We start from the raw sequence: 17,965 nt of genomic DNA, 5'->3' as shown, positions 1-17,965 counted from the left end.
TAAGTTTAATGTATCGTTCGACTTTTCAATTTGAAACAAAAGTATTTATTTTCAATTTTCATTATGAAATATTTTAAATAACAACATGGACAGAATAACGTGAAGACCTCCAAGGACACTTAAGCCAGCTTTATTAATGATGGGTGAGAGGAGTCTTGTTTTATCTCTATCCTTCTCCTTCTTCCCTCACAATTATTTGGAAGCAAATAACTGACATCCTGTTATTTCAGCTATAAATATTTCGGTTTATATTTTGAAAGAACAATTCTCTTGGTTTAAATATAACCACAATATCATTATCATATATAGACAAGTTAACAGTAATTCATTACTAGCATCATCTATTTTTTTTTCACAGTTTGTTTGAATCAGGATAAAAGTGAGGTCCATATATCCAATTGGTTAACATATGTCTTTAGGCTTTTATAAGGTAATGTAGAGTTTCCCACAGTCTGGGCTTTGATTAGCATATTACTCTGTGCCATATATTCGTTATAAAAGGGTAATCAGATCTAGATGCTTGCTGAGATTCATGTTCACTTCTTGGCATGAATACTTCATAGGTGGTGTTGAGTATCCCCATTTGAAGGCACGTAACTTCTACGCATCTCTCTTTTTGTTTTGTTAGCAGCAGTTAACGATTCTTGCCTTGATTCATTAATTCACAAGGTATTACAAGATTGGTTGTAATTCTGAATCTATATTCGTTCATCATTGATTAGCTGGAGTTTTTCCAAAAAAAACCAAAAAAACAAAAAACCGTCCCTTAATTAACTATTACCCTGAGTAGAGTTCATATAGGAAAGGCGGGAAAATGCTTGTTTCTTTACCTTTATTTACCAGTTTTCAAAATAATAACTTGGCTCCTTAGCATCCATCAAAAGCAATCAAATATTTTTCTTAAATGTCATTACTAATCTATGGATTAGGAAATGTATGTATTTAAGTCTTTTGCAGTTATTATTCTTATTGCTATTCCAGCTGCATCATCTCTGTTTAAAGTGATTCTCATCAAATTTCTCCTGGGTCTTTTGACACGAGGCTGATAGTTTTGGAGAGCTTCTTGCTTTGGGGGGGTCACAAGGTGTTCTAGGCTCATCTTATATACCCATGGCAATATGGAATCAATGAAAATTTTAATGATATTTTCCAGGTTCAGGTAATTTTCAACAACATTTAGAATACGCATATTTTTTGCTGTGGTAAATAGATTTCAATAAAGTTTAGTGCATGAATAAAGCTTCTAGAGTCATGTGTTCACATTAGGGAAACCCCAGATTTTATGGGTGAAAAGGGTCCAATATTCTTGTCTTTCTGCAATAAAGAAGATGATGTGATGAGTCCTCAATTCTTTTTTGGAGCCTTGATTTTTGTTGTTCATTAAGCTATTCGTAGAAATGATGAATTTGGGTTGGCTGTGAAGAGTTGAAGTGACATGGAAGACAAGTCTATATACTAGTTTTCCAAGTGCTAAACTGCAGCATGAACTTTAGGAAAGATGTTCCCAAGTTGTTTTCCCTCCCAATCCTACATATGAGGCAATGTGTGACTAATTAAAAATAAAAATACAATTTTCGATATGACCTAAGTTGTATGATGCTATAAACGAAGTTACTAATGACGAGTAAAGTGGTCTCACATTTGGAAAGTTAAGTAAATGTAACCAATCCGTGCTAGTAAACTAACTGCTACCATGTGGTTAATAGGTGAACATTTAATTTCTACAGGATTAGTCCCAGTAACAAAAATGATATAACAGAGGCTGAGGGGAAAAAAAAAATAACAACTGCCGACCAGAAAACGATAGGAAATCGAGCAGCTTCAGAGATGATTGGTTTTTAGACTCACATAGACCCACATAGATTCATCTCGCTGAAAATAGACTCAACGTCTTCAGGATAATAATGGGAAATGATAGCGTGTCATATATAAAGAAATATTTTTTTCTATTCTATACAGGAAAGAATGGATGTCCTTTGATTTCATTAAAACCAGAGGTAGGGAATTTCCTGGCGGTCCAGTGGTTAGGACTAGGCGTTTTCACTGCAGAGGGCACGGGGTCAATTCCTGGTTGGGGAACTAACATCCCTCAAGCTGCACGGTGTGGCCAAACAAACAAACAAACAAAAAACCCCCCAAACCCCCGAGGTATTAAAACATCACGCTTTGGTAATGTCCAAAAGAAAACAGCTGAGAAGCCGGAATGAAGGGAGTACAGTTTTCCCAGGTAGAGGAAAGAGTTCTTGATGCGAAGTGGCAACGAGGGGGTGTGGCTAAGGATCACAGCTGCAGCTCTTTAGAGGCGTCAGCATCCCCTCGTTGCAGCCTTCCAAATGCAGTGTCCGTCTCGCGGCGCGCTTCCCCGTGAGTCGAGCCTGTTGCCATCAGGCCCCGTGTCTCTCTGCTTTCCTAGGCTTGTCCACCCTGCAGGCGGTGCTGGATTCCGCTGCCGAAAAGAAGTGGCAGGTGACGGCCATCAACGTGGGGAACATCAACAATGACAAGAAGGACGAGACCTACCGCTCGCTCTTCCAGGACCTGGAGCTCAAAAAGGAGCGGCGTGTCATCCTGGACTGCGAGAGGGACAAAGTCAACGACATCGTGGACCAGGTTGGCTCCTGCCTGTTTCCTAAGGCGCCCGGTCGAGCGCGTGCGTGCGGCCTCGGCGCGTGCAGCGAGCGTTTCGGGGCGGTGCTTGAGCGGCAGGTGTCCCCGGGGCCCGTGGAGGACCCGGCAAGGATCAGCCGTGACCTTCTCCGGGGCTTCACTTAGCAATAGCAGGGCGTCCCCAGTGGTGCTGGCACGTCACACTAACCATTACCTGTATGCGATATACAGGTCCTGATCGTGTGGTCTATCGTGCTGCCCTAAATGTTGATATTTCGAAGTGGAAATTTAAAATTCAGTTCTTTTGAGCTGTTAAGAGAGAAAGAAATAGGCAGGCATTAAGTGAAAATAAGTCTGGGTCCTAAGGGAAAAGTGAGTAATTCATGGATTCTTTGGCAAGACGTGGAGTACTTCAAACATTAGGATACAGTGTGGTGTGCTAAACCTGGATTGTTGTCTGAGTGGATTTCGGTCTTCAGAAAAAGCATGTATTTATTCCTCCAAGAAGTAATTCTTTTCCTCCTAAGTAGGTAGGTTTTGTGTCACTGTGAAACTATTAATCTATGAAAATAAAATATGCAGGCGTGATATATGCAGTCCTTGCTGCTTGAAAAGTAAACTAGATGTATTAATGTGCAATATTTTAAAGAATAATATGATACCAGAGATGTCTGTGCTCACCACATCACCTTGCTTCCTTTTAAGATCTTTCAGGATGGGACGGTGATTTACACACGATAGAAATAAAATCCGCTATGTTGTGCAGATAGGGTAGGTGACCAGAGCTGGTGGTAAAAAGCATCAGGGTTTACTGCCTAAGGTCTCCTCCAATGGTATCTGCTTCTTTTCCAGCTGAAAATGTACGTTTATAATATTTTCCTTGGAATAATTATATATATATATGTTATACATTTATGTATGTCACTTACCTACATAAATGTATGTGTATAAAATTATTCCTTGGAATAGTATAGGATTGGAAGAAAAATACACAATTAAGTATGCATATCTTGGCCCTTCTTAGGCTTTGAGGAGAAAATTAGATTCACTAATCTGTAAAACAAAGCATTTTGCAAACGTAAACCTTGATGAACCCTTAATTGTTATACATTAATACAGGGCCTAAGATATACAAAATGGATCTGTCATGAAATATTGAATAACTGAATAAAACTAGCTTGTTATGACAACAAACTAAATGTTTTATGTCAGAGGGGTCAACATTTCAGTAGAACAGTCTTGATTCTTGTCTCGGGAGATGAAGCTGGGATTGTTTTTAACCCGAAGGCCTCTCGTTCAAATGTGAACCTAACAACTCATTTGAATTTCAGAGGAGATTCTCATTAAAACGGAATTTTGATAATAGTTGCTAGTCTTTGTTTTAAAAATTTAGGTATTCATGACTCATCATAATACAAGTTGCTGAAAGCCTATATGAAAATAATTCTTTCCAAAACTAGAAGAGAGAAACTACGAGAGAAACTGGGAATATATGGAATGGAATATTTTTTAATCTTTTTTTTTAAACTTTTTATTTTATATTGGAGTATAGTTGATTAAAAATGTTGTGATAGTTTCACGTGTACAGCAAAGTGATTCAGTTATACATATACATGTATCTATTCTTTTTCAAATAATTTTCCCATTTAGGTTGTTACATGACACTGAGCAGAGTTCCCTGTACTCTACAGTAGGTCTTTGTTGGTTATCCATTTTATTTTTTTAATAGATCTTTAATGGAGGATAATTGCTTCACAATACTGTGTTAGTTTCTGTTGCACAACAAAACGAATCAGCCATATGCATACACATGTCCCCATATCCCCTCCCTCTTGCATCACCCTCCCACCCTTCTAGGTGGTCACAAAGCACCGAGCTGATCTCCCTGTGCTATGTGGCTGCTTCCCACTAGCTATCTGTTTTACTTTTGGTAGTGTATATATGTCGATGCTACTCTCATTTCGCCCCAGCTTCGCCGTCCCACCCCATGTCATCAAGTCCATTCTCTATGTCTACCTCTTTATTTCTGCCCTGCAAATAGGTTCATCAGTACCATTTTTTTTTTTTAGATTCCATATATATGTGTTAGCATATGGTATTTGTTTTTCTCTTTCTGACTTACTTCACTCTGTATGACAGACTCTAGGTCCATCCACCTCAATACAAATAATTCAGTTTCTTTTCTTTTCATGGCTGAGTAATATTCCATTGTATATATGTGCCACATCTTCTTTATCCATTCATCTGTCGATGGACACTTAGGCTGCTTCCATGTCCTGGCAATTGTAAACAGTGCTGCAATGAACATTGTGATACATGACTCTTTTTGAATTATGGTTTTTCTCAGGGTATATGCCCAGTAGTGGGATTGCTGGGTCATATGGTAGTTCTATTTTTAGTTTTTTAAGGAATTTCCATACTGTTCTCCATAGTGGCTGTATCAATTTACATTCCCACCAACAGTGCAGGAGGGTTCCCTTTTCTCCACACCCTCTCCAGCATTTATTGTTTGTAGATTTTTTGATAATGGCCATTCTCACTGGCGTGAGGTGATACCTTATTGTAGTTTTGATTTGCAGTTCTCTAATGATTAGTGATGTTGAGCATCTTTTCATGTGCCTCTTGGCCATCTGTATGTCTTCCTTGGTGAAATGTCTATTTAGGTCTTCCACCCATTTTTTAACTGGATTATTTGTTTTTTTGATATTGAGCTCCATGAGCTGTTTGTATATTTTGGAGATTAGCCCTTTGTCTGCTGTTTCATTTGCAAATGTTTTCTCCCATTCTGAGGGTTGTCTTTTTGTCTTGTTTATGGTTTCCTTTGCTCTGCAAAAGCTTTTAAGTTTAATTAAGTTCCATTTGTTTATTTTTGTTTTTATTTCCGTTACTCTAGGAGGTGGGTCAAAAAAGATCTTGCTGTGGTTTATGTCAAAGAGTGTTCTTCCTAAGTTTTCCTCTAAGAGTTTTATAGTGTCTGGTCTTACATTTAATTCTTTAATCCGTTTTGAGTTTATTTTTGTGTATGGTGTTAGGGAGTGCTCTAATTTCATTCTTTTACATGTAACTGTCCAGTTTTCCCAGCACCACTTATTGAAGAGGCTGTCTTTTCTCCCTTGTATGTTCTTTTCTCCTTTGTCATAAATTAGGTGACCATATGTGCGTGGGTTTATCTCTGGGCTTTCTATCCTGTTGCATTGATCTATATTTCTGTTTTTGTGCCAGTATCATACTGTCTTGATTACTGTAGCTTTGTAGTATAGTCTGAAGTCAGGGAGCCTGATTCCTCCAGCTCTGTTTTTCTTTCTCAAGATTGCTTTGGCTATTTGGGGTCTTTTGTGCTTCCATACGAATTGTAAAATTTTTTGTTCTAATTCTGTGAAGAATGCCAAACTTCTTCTGTGAAGAAGTTTGATAGGGATGGCATTGAATCTGTAGATTGCTTTGGGTAGTATAGTCATTTTCACAATGTTGATTCTTCCAATCCAAGAACATGGTATATCTCTCCATCTGTTTATGTCATCTTTGATTTCTTTCAACAGTGTCTTATACTTTTCTGAGTACAAGTCTTTTTGCCTCCTTCAGCAGGTTTATTCCTAGGTATTTTATTCTTTCTGTTGCAATGGTAAATGGGAGTGTTTCTTTAATTTCTCTTTTTGATTTTTCATCGTTGGTGTATAGGAATGCCAGAGATTTCTGTGCATTAAATTTGTATCCTGCAACCTTACCAAATTCATTGATTAGTTCTAGTAGTTTTCTGGTGGCATCTTTAGGGTTTTCTATGTATAGTATCATGTCATCTGCAAACAGTGACAGTTATACTTCTTCTTTCCCAATTTGTATTATTTTATTTCTTTTTCTTCTCTGCTTGCTGTGGCTAGGACTTCCAAAACTATGTTGAATAAGAGTGGTGAGAGTGGACATCCTTGTCTTGTTCCTGATCTTAGAGGAAACACTTTCAGTTTTTCACCATTGAGAATGATGTTTGCTGTGCATTTGTTTTATATATATTTGTTGAGGTAGGTTCCCTCTATGCCCACTTTCTGGAGAGTTTTTATCATAAATCGGTGTTGAATTTTGTCAGAAGATTTCTCTGTATCTCTTGAGATGATCATATGATTTTTATTCTTCAATTTGTTAATGTGGTGTATCACATTGATTGATTTGCATATATTGAAGAATCCTTGCATCCCTGGGATAAACCTCATTTGATCATGGTGTATGATCCTTTTAATGTGCTGTTGGATTCTGGTTGCTAGTATTTTGTTCAGGATTTTTGCATCTATGTTCATCAATGATATTGGTTTATAATTTTCGTTTTTTGTGGTATCTTTTTCTGGTTTTGGTATCAGGGTAACGGTTTCTTTGTTGAATGAATTTAGGAGTGTTTCTCCCTCTGCAATTTTTTGGTAGAGTTTGAGAAGGATCGGTGTTAACTCTTCTGTAAATGTTCGATAGAATTCACCTGTGAAGCCATCTGGTCCTGGACTTTTGTTTGTTGGAAGATTTTTAATTATGGTTTCAATTCTATTACTTGTGACAGATCTGTTTATATTTTCTAAATCTTCCCAGTTCAGTCTTGGAAAATTGTACCTTTCGAAGAATTTGTCCATTTCTTCGTGGTTGTCTATTTTATTGGCATATAGCTGTTTGTAGTAGTCTCTTATAATCCTTTGTATTTCTGCAGTGTCAGTTGTGATTTCTCCTTTTTCATTTCTAATTCTGTTGATTTGAATCTTCTCCCTTTTTTTCTTGATGAGTCTGGCTAAGAGTTTATCAAATTTGTTTATCTTCTCAAAGAACCAGCTTTTATCTTTATTATTTCTTTCCTTCTACTGACTTTGGGTTTTCTTTGTTCTTCTTTCTCTAGTTGTTTTAAGTGTAGGTTTAGATTGTTTATTTGAGATTTTTCTTGTTTCTTGAGGTGAGATTGTATTGCTATAAACTTCCCTCTTAGAACTGCTTTTGCTGCATCCCATAAGTTTTGGGTCATCGTGTTTTCATTGTCATTTGTTTCTATGTATTTTTTTATTTCTTCAGTGATATCTTGGTTATTTAGTAGCGCACTGTTTAGCCTCCATGCATTTGTGTTTTTTACAGTTTTTTTCCTGTAATTGATTTCCAATCTCATAGCGTTGTGGTCAGAAAAGATGCTTGATACGATTTCAGTTTTCTTAAATTTTCTGAGGCTTGATTTGTGACCCAAGATGTGATCTATCCTGGAGAATGTTCCATGTGAACTTGAGGTAAAAGTGTATTCTGCCACTTTTGGGTGGAATGTTCTATAAATATCAATTAGATCTATCTGGTCTATTGTGTCATTTAAAGCTTGTGTTTCCTTACTTATTTTCTGTTTGGATGGTCTGTCCATTGGTGAAAGTGGGGTGTTAAAGTCCCCTACTATTATTGTGTTACTGTCAATTTCTCCTTTCATGGTTGTTAGTATTTACCTTATGTATTGAGGTGCTCCTATGTTGAGTGCATAAACATTTGTAATTGTTATATCTTCTTCTTGGATTGATCCTTTGTTATGTAGAGTCCCTCCTTATCTCTTGTAACAGTCTTTATTTAAAGTCTATTTTATCTGATAGGAGTATTGCTACTCCAGCTTTCTTTTGATTTCCATTTGCATGAAATATCTTTTTCCATCCCTTCACTTTCAGTCTGTATGTGTCCTTAGGTATGAAGTGGGTCTCTTGTAGACAGCACATATATGGGTCTTGTTTTTGTATCCATTCAGCCAGTTTGTGTCTTTTGGTTGGAGCATTTAATCCATTTACATTCAAGGTTATTATTGGCATGTATATTCCTATTACCATTTTCTTAATTGTTTTGGGTTTGTTTTTGTGGGTCTTTTTCTTCTCTTGTGTTTCCCGCTTAGAGAAGTTTCTTTAGCATTTGTTGTAAAGCTGGTTTGGTGGTGCTGAATTCTCTTAGCTTTTGCTTGTCTGAAAAGCTTTTGACTTCTCCATTGAATCTGAATGAGATCCTTGATGGGTAGAGTAATCTTGGTTTTAGGTTTTTCTCTTTTGTCACTTTATATCCTGCCACTCCCTTCTGGCCTGCAGAGTTTCCACTGAAAAATCAGCTGATAACCTTATGGGGATTCCTTTGTATGTTATTTTTGTTTTTCCCTTGCTGCTTTTAATATTTTTTCTTTGAATTTAATTTTTGATAGTTTGATTAATGTGTCTTGGTGTGTTTTTCCTAGGGTTTATCCTGTATGGGACTCTCTGTGCTTCCTGAACTTGGGTGACTATTTCCTTAACCATCTTAGGGAAGTTTTCAAGTATAATCTCTTCAAATATTCTCTCAGAACATTTCTTTTTCTCTTCTTCTTCTGGGACCCCTATAATTCGAATGTTGGTGCATTTAGTGTTGTCCCAGAGGTCTCTGAGATTGTCTTCGATTCTTTTCATTCTTTCTTCTATATTCTTCTTGTCAGTTATTTCCACCATTTTGTCTTCCAGCTCACTTATTTGTTCCTCTGCCTCAGTTATTCTGTTATTGATTCCTTCTAGTGTATTCTTCAGTTATTGCATTCTTCATCTCTGTTTGTTTTATAACAATGTGTACATGTCAATCCCAATCTCCCTAACTATCCCTTCCCCCGTGGTAACCATAAATTTGTTCTCTAAGTCTGTGAGTCTGTTTCTGTTTTGTAAGTTCATTTGTATCATTTCTGTTTAGATTTCACTTATAAGGGATATCATACCATATTTCTGTTTCTCTATCTGACTTACTTCACTCAGTATGACAATCTCTAGATCTGTCCATGTTGCTACAAATGGCATTATTTCATTCTTTTTTAATGGCTGAGTAATATTCCATTGTATATATGTGCCACATCTTCTTTACCCATTCCTCTAGTCAATGGACATTTAGGTTGTTTCCATGTCTTGGCTATTGTAAACAATGCTGCAATGAACATTGGGGTGCATGTATCCTTTTGGACCATGATTTTCTCCTGATATATAACCAGGAGTGGGATTGCAGGATCATATGGTAGCTCTATGTTTAGTTTTTTAAGGAACCTCCCTACTGTTCTCCATAGTGGCTGCACCAACTTATATTCCCACCAACAGTGTAGGAGGGTTCCCTTTTCTCCACACCCTCTCCAGCATTTATTGTTTGTGGATTTTTTGATGGCCATTCTGATCGGTGTGAGGTGATATCTCATTGTAGTTTTGATTTGCATTTCTCTGATAATTAGCAATGGTGAACATCTTTTCATGTGCCTCATGGCCATCTGTATGTGTTCTTTGGAGAAATGTCTATTTAGGTCTTCTGCCCATTTTTTGATTGGGTTGTTTGTTTTGATGATATTAAGCTGCATGAGTGGAATGGAATTTTTTAAAAATTTATGTTATTGAAACAGAGTTGATTTACAATGTTGTGTTAATTTCTACTGTACTGCAAAGTGACTCAGATATATATATACACACACACACACATATATACATTCTTTTTCATATTCTTTTCCATTATGGCTTATCACAGGATATTGAATATAGTTCCCTATGGTATACAGTAGGACCTTGTTGTTTATCCATTCTTTATATAATAGTTTGCATCTGCTAATCCCAAACTCCCAATCCTTCCCTCCCCTACCCCTTCTCCCCCTTGGTAACCACAAGTCTGTTCTCTATGTCTGTGAGTCTGTTTCTGTTTCATAGATACGTTCATTTGTGTCATATTTTAGATTCCACATATAAGTGATATTGTATGATATTTGTCTTTCTCTGTCTGACTTGCTTCACTTTGTATGATAATCTCTAGGTCCATCCATGTTGCTGCAAATGGCATTATTTCATGGAATGAAATTTTTTGTAGCAAATATATGATCATGATTAAATAAATGTCCATATGGACATCCATTCAAAATGTACACAGTATTTTGCACATATATTTTATTTGAATGTATTATGTGAGTGTGTGGATTTATTGAGGACATTGTATTTGTCTGGAATTAGGGATGCAAAGAAAGGTAAGGGTCTTGACTTTACCTTCTGAATTCATTGTTTAAAGGGGAAGGAAAATGTACACACATAATAAATACTGCAGTATTACAAGTTGTAATGCAATGTGGTCTAAGAGCATGCAGGAGGAAGTACCTGTCTTAACAGGGGTGGGAAGATGTATGAGTGGATCACACCTGGGTACCACTTGGCTGGCTGGCTTGGATTCCTCCAATTGTTTGTTCAGTGAATTTCCCTGAGTATCTAATGTTTACCAGACAGGCACTGCAGGAGATCCAAGACATAGTGTTAAACAGAATAGGCATGCCCATCCAGGTGAATAGCCATGATGTTTCATAGTTACATTAATATGCAATTATAGTAATGGTACATACTATGAATGAACAGAACAGGATGTTATGAGAAAAAAATGGCAGAAAAAAATAATCTCGATTGGGAGATCATGGGAGGCCTTCAAGGAATAGAGTTTACCAGGCAGAAAGTGGGGTTGAGGTAGATTTCAAGAAAAGGAAACACTATTGACTTACTCACTCTGTCAAGAGAACGGAGATGAGATGAAACTTTATATTCATAATTGCTTAAAGTTAGAAATACAATTAAATGCTGTTAGTCTATGAGTATTTTATCATTCAATAAAACTTGAGAGACACTTATTTCTAGTTGTGATTAGGTGGGGAAAGGACTCAGACATCAAAAACATTTAGAAATGAACATAAATTTACTACTGTTAATGCAATACTAATGGCTCCATAAAGCAAAGATATGACGGTATGGCTGACACTAATTCTTAGAGAGAAGCAAGGCTAGACCATTTTTCATATTTTCTCCTTTTTCTTAATGAACACTAAACTCAACTACTCTGCTTCTGGTAGCACCATTAATACTATGTTTTTTCTTAATTCCCAGAAGGAAAACATGCACAATTATGAAAGTAGAATGACCAATAAGCACAGTCAACAGATGCCAGTAGGAAATATGAGGGGCATGACTGTCTCAGTTCAGCTGATGCTAATTAATATATTTTTCATTCAGGAGGACATCTTTTCTTCAAAATTGTCCCTTCAACGCAGAGTATTCATTTTCTTGGAAAAGGCAATTTAGTTGTGTTGCAAAAAAATAAGTTAAAAAATAAGATAAGCCTAGCTCCCTTCCAAATTTGTGACCATGTACTATCAAAGTAACATATGGTGGAATCCTTCTAGGATCTGGCCCTACCCTTGCTCTTTGACTAAGTGTGTTGCTTTGGAGCATCTGACTTTGCCTGGGATGAGGGAGGGAAGTCTTCTAGGAGCTAACACTGGGCTGAGATTCACTGTTCCTTAAGAGACAAAGGGTATGGTGTGGAGGAAACTTTCCAAGCAGAGGAAACAGGATCTATGAAAACCCTGAGGTGATGGAAAGAAGCTCTTTTTGCACAAAGAAACAAAAAGAGGGCCATGTGGCTCTAGTATAGAGAGTGAGAAGGTGGGCCTGAACTTCGCAGTATGTGAAGGATTTCGTACATTATGCTAATAAAGACAATGGGAAGCCACCAAAACAGTTCAGTAAGGGAGGGGATCTAATCTTTTCAATTTTTAGTAACATTTAATGCTTTCCGTTAGTGTGACTATTTTCTTAAAAATAGAAATTACGTTTGAGTATCTCAGTACCAGGACTACAGCGAGGCCATTTTACCTACTTCTCTTCATAAGCGATATAGATCAGCGAAGAGTCCAGTTGATGCAATAATGTCCAAAACTGTTGTGAGCATTACCAAATGACTACTTGTTCCATGATTTTTGACTTAGATTTGTGGAGAAAAATTAGCTTCTCTGATATTTTGCTGCCTTAAACCAGAAATAACAATGTTCATTTGAACTAGACTATAAGTATTTCAAGATTCTTAAGATTGGAATTTTATTTTATAGATCTATATAACAATTCTGTTATATGCTTATTAATATTCTTTTAAAACCCATGTACCGCTATAAACTCTGTGTTTATCTTTGAATGTAGATTGTGAATATAAAATCTCAGATGTTGGGTTCAGCTGTCTATGTTTCACTGAAAAGAAAAAAATAGCTTTTGTAGGAATAAAATTATGACTTATTATGGATTCAACACGTTTTTGGTTTCACATTTCTTAAAATATTGAAACCTTATTTTCACTATTAACGAAACCAAGGTAATCACTTTTGTTTAGTTATTGACTTCTTGAAAGATAATATTTATAAAGCACTAAAATGTATGGTTACTTTTTTCTGAGAGAAATATCTGAATTTGATAATTATATTTTATCAAATATGACTCATTGTAGACTATCAAGAAACACAGTAGATAAAATTTATTTTCTGAATCAGGTCATAGCATAAGTAATTTTACATTTACATTACTTACATTTGTTTCTTTATCTTTGTTAGGTTATTACCATTGGAAAACATGTTAAAGGGTACCATTACATCATTGCAAATCTGGTAGGTGAATTAATGATATTTATTATTTTAATAGAGATGCCTGTTAATTCAAAAAAAATTTATGGCCAGCATTTATCAGTGGTATTTTTAAAAACATATTTTGATTATATCGATCAATTAGAAGTGAAAATATTTTTCTGAATTTGTTACGTTTTAGATTTACTTTCCATTTCATATTTTCTAATCAATTTCCTATTGTTATAAATGATGTGAGAAATTATAGAACAATATTTGACAAGCTTATAGTTTGTGTTAAAGGTGTATTTTAACTAAGGGAAAATTTTCAAAAAGATATAAAATTTAAGTGTCCAAATTTCCCCTTGTTTCTCACTGTCACTGTAATTTATAAACTTTACTCTTTGCCCATTTCTTTAAAGTTCTTAGTATCTATAATATTTGAAATGCACATTTGTGAGAATATGTCTTGGTGCAAAATAAAGCCTGGAAATACCCAGAATATTTATATATTGTGTATTATTTATGTCTGATTTCCTACTTACTATATAAGCAACACAATGAAAATTGAATAACTGTAGCTGATCACTTTTTCATTGAGATTCCCCTCAAATAAAGATTATACTGAAACATTCCCGTGATTAATTGTATCTCCCTTCTTAAGTATGATCAAAGTCAATTTAGAACTACCACTAGAAATTTCTTTTTTCAAAATAGTTTTTAGATCGGCATTAACGTGAGCTTGAGGCTCCCCTGCTGCAAAGGTTTACGTTCTTTAAACAAGTATGATTCTGTGCAATTGAGGGCTCCGTCTCCCCAGCCTCAGAAAAAAAGGTGATTAAAAGAACGACAAAAGCAGAGAATGAGAGTGTATTCTCTATAGCATTATAGGACTGTGAAAAATTTCCTATTTATACAGATGAGGATTTATGATGTTGCTTCTGGAATATTAGATTGTTATATCACAAGACATTATTTCCATTATATCACAAGACATTATTTCCAGTCGTCATGGAGAGATTTAAAAAACCCACAACATTACAAGTGATAAATATTGTTTTCACTAGAAAGTGGCACCAGTGATAAAGAATATTCAATCTCAAACCTACATGATATTGGGAGAAGTTGGTTGCTCAAGATAAAATTTCTGTTTGGCAATGAAATGGCTCATCACTATAATAATTTTTTAGAACTTACCCTTATAATATGGCTTATAGATCCTAAATGAGTCCCGCCCAGAGAAGCGAGAGTTAAAATAAGTGAAGCTCTGTAATCAGGCTTTCCAGAGCCACATTCTGTGCAGGGAACAGCCTGGACAGTCAGTCCCTGTGTGAACTGTGCCATTGATGAACAGCACAGAGCCACACCGAAAGCTGTGATCTTTAAAAATGTCCAGATGGAGAAGATTATATTGGGACATTGAGAAATAATGGCAGAAGGAGGTTCATCAATTTGAGAGTTGATATTAGATGCTGTGAAAAAGGAAACATGTGTTTGACCAACGTAAAAAGGTTCAAAAATAAAAGCAAGTTCTTGCTGCTGTCATGCTGCTATAGGGAGAAATCTACCTAACATTTTATCTGAATTCAAGTTGTGTTTTTCCTTTTCTGAATACTTGGTATCCTCGCCATATGGAATTTCTAGTGAATCAGTAAATTCAAAGAATCTGTAGAGTGCTGCAGTTTCTGAGAATCTCTAGGGCACTTGAAAATTTCAGTGACATTTAAAATTGGAGAATGCCATCCAAAGTTGAAGGGCTTTCATCTTCCAAAGTTTTGATTGGGAATGTCCCTTTTTCCACGTCCAGTGGCTAATGGGTGTTAAAGGAAGTGGTTGTAAAAGATAGAAAAATCCTCAGATATTGTTAGTGACTTATTTCTTCAGAAATTGCTGAATGCTTGATTAGGCTCCCCAAACACAGGCTATAGTTCAGTTCCTGATACGTCATTAAAGGGGATAAAGGATGAGGAAGCGGTCATAAGGGATCCAGTTCTCATTTCTTCAGCCCTTCAGAATCAGACAAAAAGCCCTGCAATCTGCCCACCTGACTCTGCCTTACAGTGAGGCTCACTCATCAACCAGCCCCGCCCGTGCACATAGAAATTCCAAGAAATGTTTTAGCATCTTCCTCTTAGACAGCCAAGCATTACCAGACATTTGAGAAAAAAGTCTTTGCCATGAGGGATGCAATACAAATAAACAAGTACACAGAAACAAGGCAGGCAGGAATCAGGAGAAAAATGCTTCAAACTGTAAGAATATCTTCAGAGAAATAAGATAAAATATGTTATCCATAAAGAGGAGAAAAGGCTGCTATAAAAAAAGAAAATCAAGGAACAAGAAAGAGCTCTGGGAAGTTAACTTATTTTTCCTAGAATAACTAGCAAAATTACATGAGTTTGAAGGTAAAGTTGAGAAAATCTTCCAGATTATGTAGCAAAATGACAATACAATAAAAAACGGTGTATGTGGAGAAAACTGAGGGACTCAGACGTTTAATCTAGGGGTTGCAATGTCTTATTAATAAACCTTCTAAACAGACATAGTGAAAACAGGGGAAGGAAATTATCAGAGAAACATTCAGAAAACTTTCCGGTACTAAATGACATAAATCTGCCTATTGAGTACACACAATAAGGAAAGACAAAAGGCTTCTTTCATAAAATATCACCATGAACTTTCAGAGATAAATAGAAGATCTTAAAGTTTATGACAGGTGGGAAGCCGGAAGGAGTATGAAGCAGGTCACAGACAAAAAATAATTAGAAATAATGCTATTGTATTTTTCAGTAGAAACAGTAAGTCAGTAGAACAATGCCTTCAGATGATCAGGGTTTCAACTTAAAATTCTATACCCAGCCAAAATACCAGTCAAGTGTCAGAGAAAACAAAGGTATTTACAGACATTCAGTGTCTCAGAAAAGGTACCTCCACGTGTCTCAGGAGACTCCTGAGGACTCTAGCTGAAGAAAGGAGTAAAACAGGAGAGAAAAGTGACGGAGGAAACAGAGAAGCTACTCAGAAAAGAGGGGAAGGGGCATTTCAGGAGAACAATTGCAGAGCGGATGAAAGAGGAACCATTCAGATTGCAGCGTTAAGGTGGAAGGCTCCAGGATGCAGGGGAAAAGATAGATGACTTGACATGTTTCAATATTTTATTTGAAAAAAGCTTTACCCATATAAACATGAAAATTTTTACATGGAGCAACTGGAAAAAAAAATAAGAATAGGTATAGAGAAAGCTCTAGTAGTGAAAACAATGAAGCAATCATTAACATTAGAATAAAATACCATTCAAGAAGGAAAATGCAATCCAAGCACATTGTTTGGCTTTGCTCTGAAAAACAGAATTCTAACTGTGAAAACAATGAACATTAAAATGGCTGAGGAGATAGATGGTTTGCTTATGAGACTTACATAGTCATCTGGCACAAGTATAAACTGAAGAAGAAAATCTAACATGGGTAAGTTAGGAAAGAAGAGCAAAAATGTGTCATGCAGAATTACAGAGGTAAATACACGAAAAACAAAAATTACTGAAATTGATTTTTTGAAGCAGCTTAACTGAGGCATGCGTGGGTCAGAACAGAAAATCTATGATTTTTGTTATATACATTTTCCTCTATTTGCATTATTTGATAAAAAGAAAAAGCAAAAATATGAGCCAATAACAGAGTAATTATCCTTCTCCACACAAATAATATTAAACTATATTTTTAATATCAACAACAAAGAAAAGGCTCTCAGATTTTAGTCAAAATATTTCCAATTCTTCTGTGTGATAATAAGGAATAAGTGTATAACATGAAAATATTTATAATTGTGACTTTTTAAAATTGTGATTTCATCTTTCAGAGAATGTACTCCCAAACTGAGATATGATTTATGGCAGCACAAGATTTGAAATCAGTGGAAACACTATATGATAGTTTTAGTAATGACTGAATTCATTCTAACAATGCAGTAGAAGTGGATTTTTAAAATTTAATACATTTTATAAAAACTAAGTTTCATGCTTAAAGTGAAAATGCTTAATTGTTCTCAAATAATGACAAAGCATTTGGTACCTTCCCTTCTCACTTAAAAGGTTTCCATATCACCTGAGAGAATGAACAATTTAAACAGAAATAACCATCACACAATGTTGTAGCTCTTGGAGAAGTAGCTTAATGTTTAAGTATCTGGTGGTGCTTTGTTGTAGATACAGTAAATAAAACCCAGTCCTTATCCTTGGAAGATTTCTCAATAAACAGAGAACTTTTATGTAAGTATGACCAATAAACAATCATTGATTAAGGACCCACTATGACCAGGATGAGGCTAGGTGCTGGGGAAGAATATTGGCTGTTAAAATACATGAAACATTTACTATAGGCTTTTTATCTCCCTCATGAGTTCTCTGAAATTTGTAAAACCACAATGTATAGAGCTATTTGGTTAACGTTAAGTTCTATTTGGTTCTTAATAGAAAGCATGACATAAATATGTTCTCTGTCCAGGGATTTACCGATGGAGACCTATTAAAAATTCAGTTTGGAGGTGCAAACGTCTCTGGATTTCAGATAGTGGACTATGATGACTCCATGGTATCTAAGTTTATAGAAAGATGGTCAACACTGGAAGAAAAAGAATACCCCGGAGCACACACGACTACAATTAAGGTACCTATCTATCAGGATCTACTTCTACCTCCATCACCATGTCTATCCCCACCTCCCCCTCCCCTCCATCCCCACCTCCATCTCCATTTCCATTTCCATCTCCACCATCTTCACCTCCACCTTCACCTCCATCCCCACCTCCACCTCCACCTCCACACCCACCTCCATCTCCATTTCCACCATCTTCACCTCCATCTTCACCTCCATCACCAACTCCACCTCCATCACCAACTCCACCTGCATCACCAACTCCACCTCCATCTCCATCTTCACCTCCATCTCCCCCTCCCCCTCCCCTCCCCCTCCCCTCCCC

General features: G+C 36.2%; 1 protein-coding gene across 3 annotated transcripts in view; it reads left to right on the top strand.

The window, feature by feature from the left end:
* Positions 1 to 17,965, top strand: part of GRIA2 (glutamate ionotropic receptor AMPA type subunit 2) — a 171,236-nt gene that overhangs the window by 95,139 nt on the left and 58,132 nt on the right. For all 3 annotated transcript variants that reach the window (XM_061191775.1, XM_061191777.1, XM_061191776.1), the window contains exons 4-6: positions 2,414 to 2,610; positions 12,983 to 13,036; positions 17,491 to 17,652. In XM_061191775.1, coding sequence (XP_061047758.1) covers positions 2,414 to 2,610; positions 12,983 to 13,036; positions 17,491 to 17,652 — 413 coding nt within the window. The remainder of the gene's footprint in view (positions 1 to 2,413; positions 2,611 to 12,982; positions 13,037 to 17,490; positions 17,653 to 17,965) is intronic.

The sequence above is a fragment of the Eubalaena glacialis genome, chromosome 5 (genome assembly GCF_028564815.1).
Source record: "Eubalaena glacialis isolate mEubGla1 chromosome 5, mEubGla1.1.hap2.+ XY, whole genome shotgun sequence".
NCBI lineage: Eukaryota > Metazoa > Chordata > Mammalia > Artiodactyla > Balaenidae > Eubalaena > Eubalaena glacialis.
The sequence above is the reverse complement of the archived record's forward strand: the minus strand, read 5'-3'. Positions and strand labels throughout refer to the sequence as shown.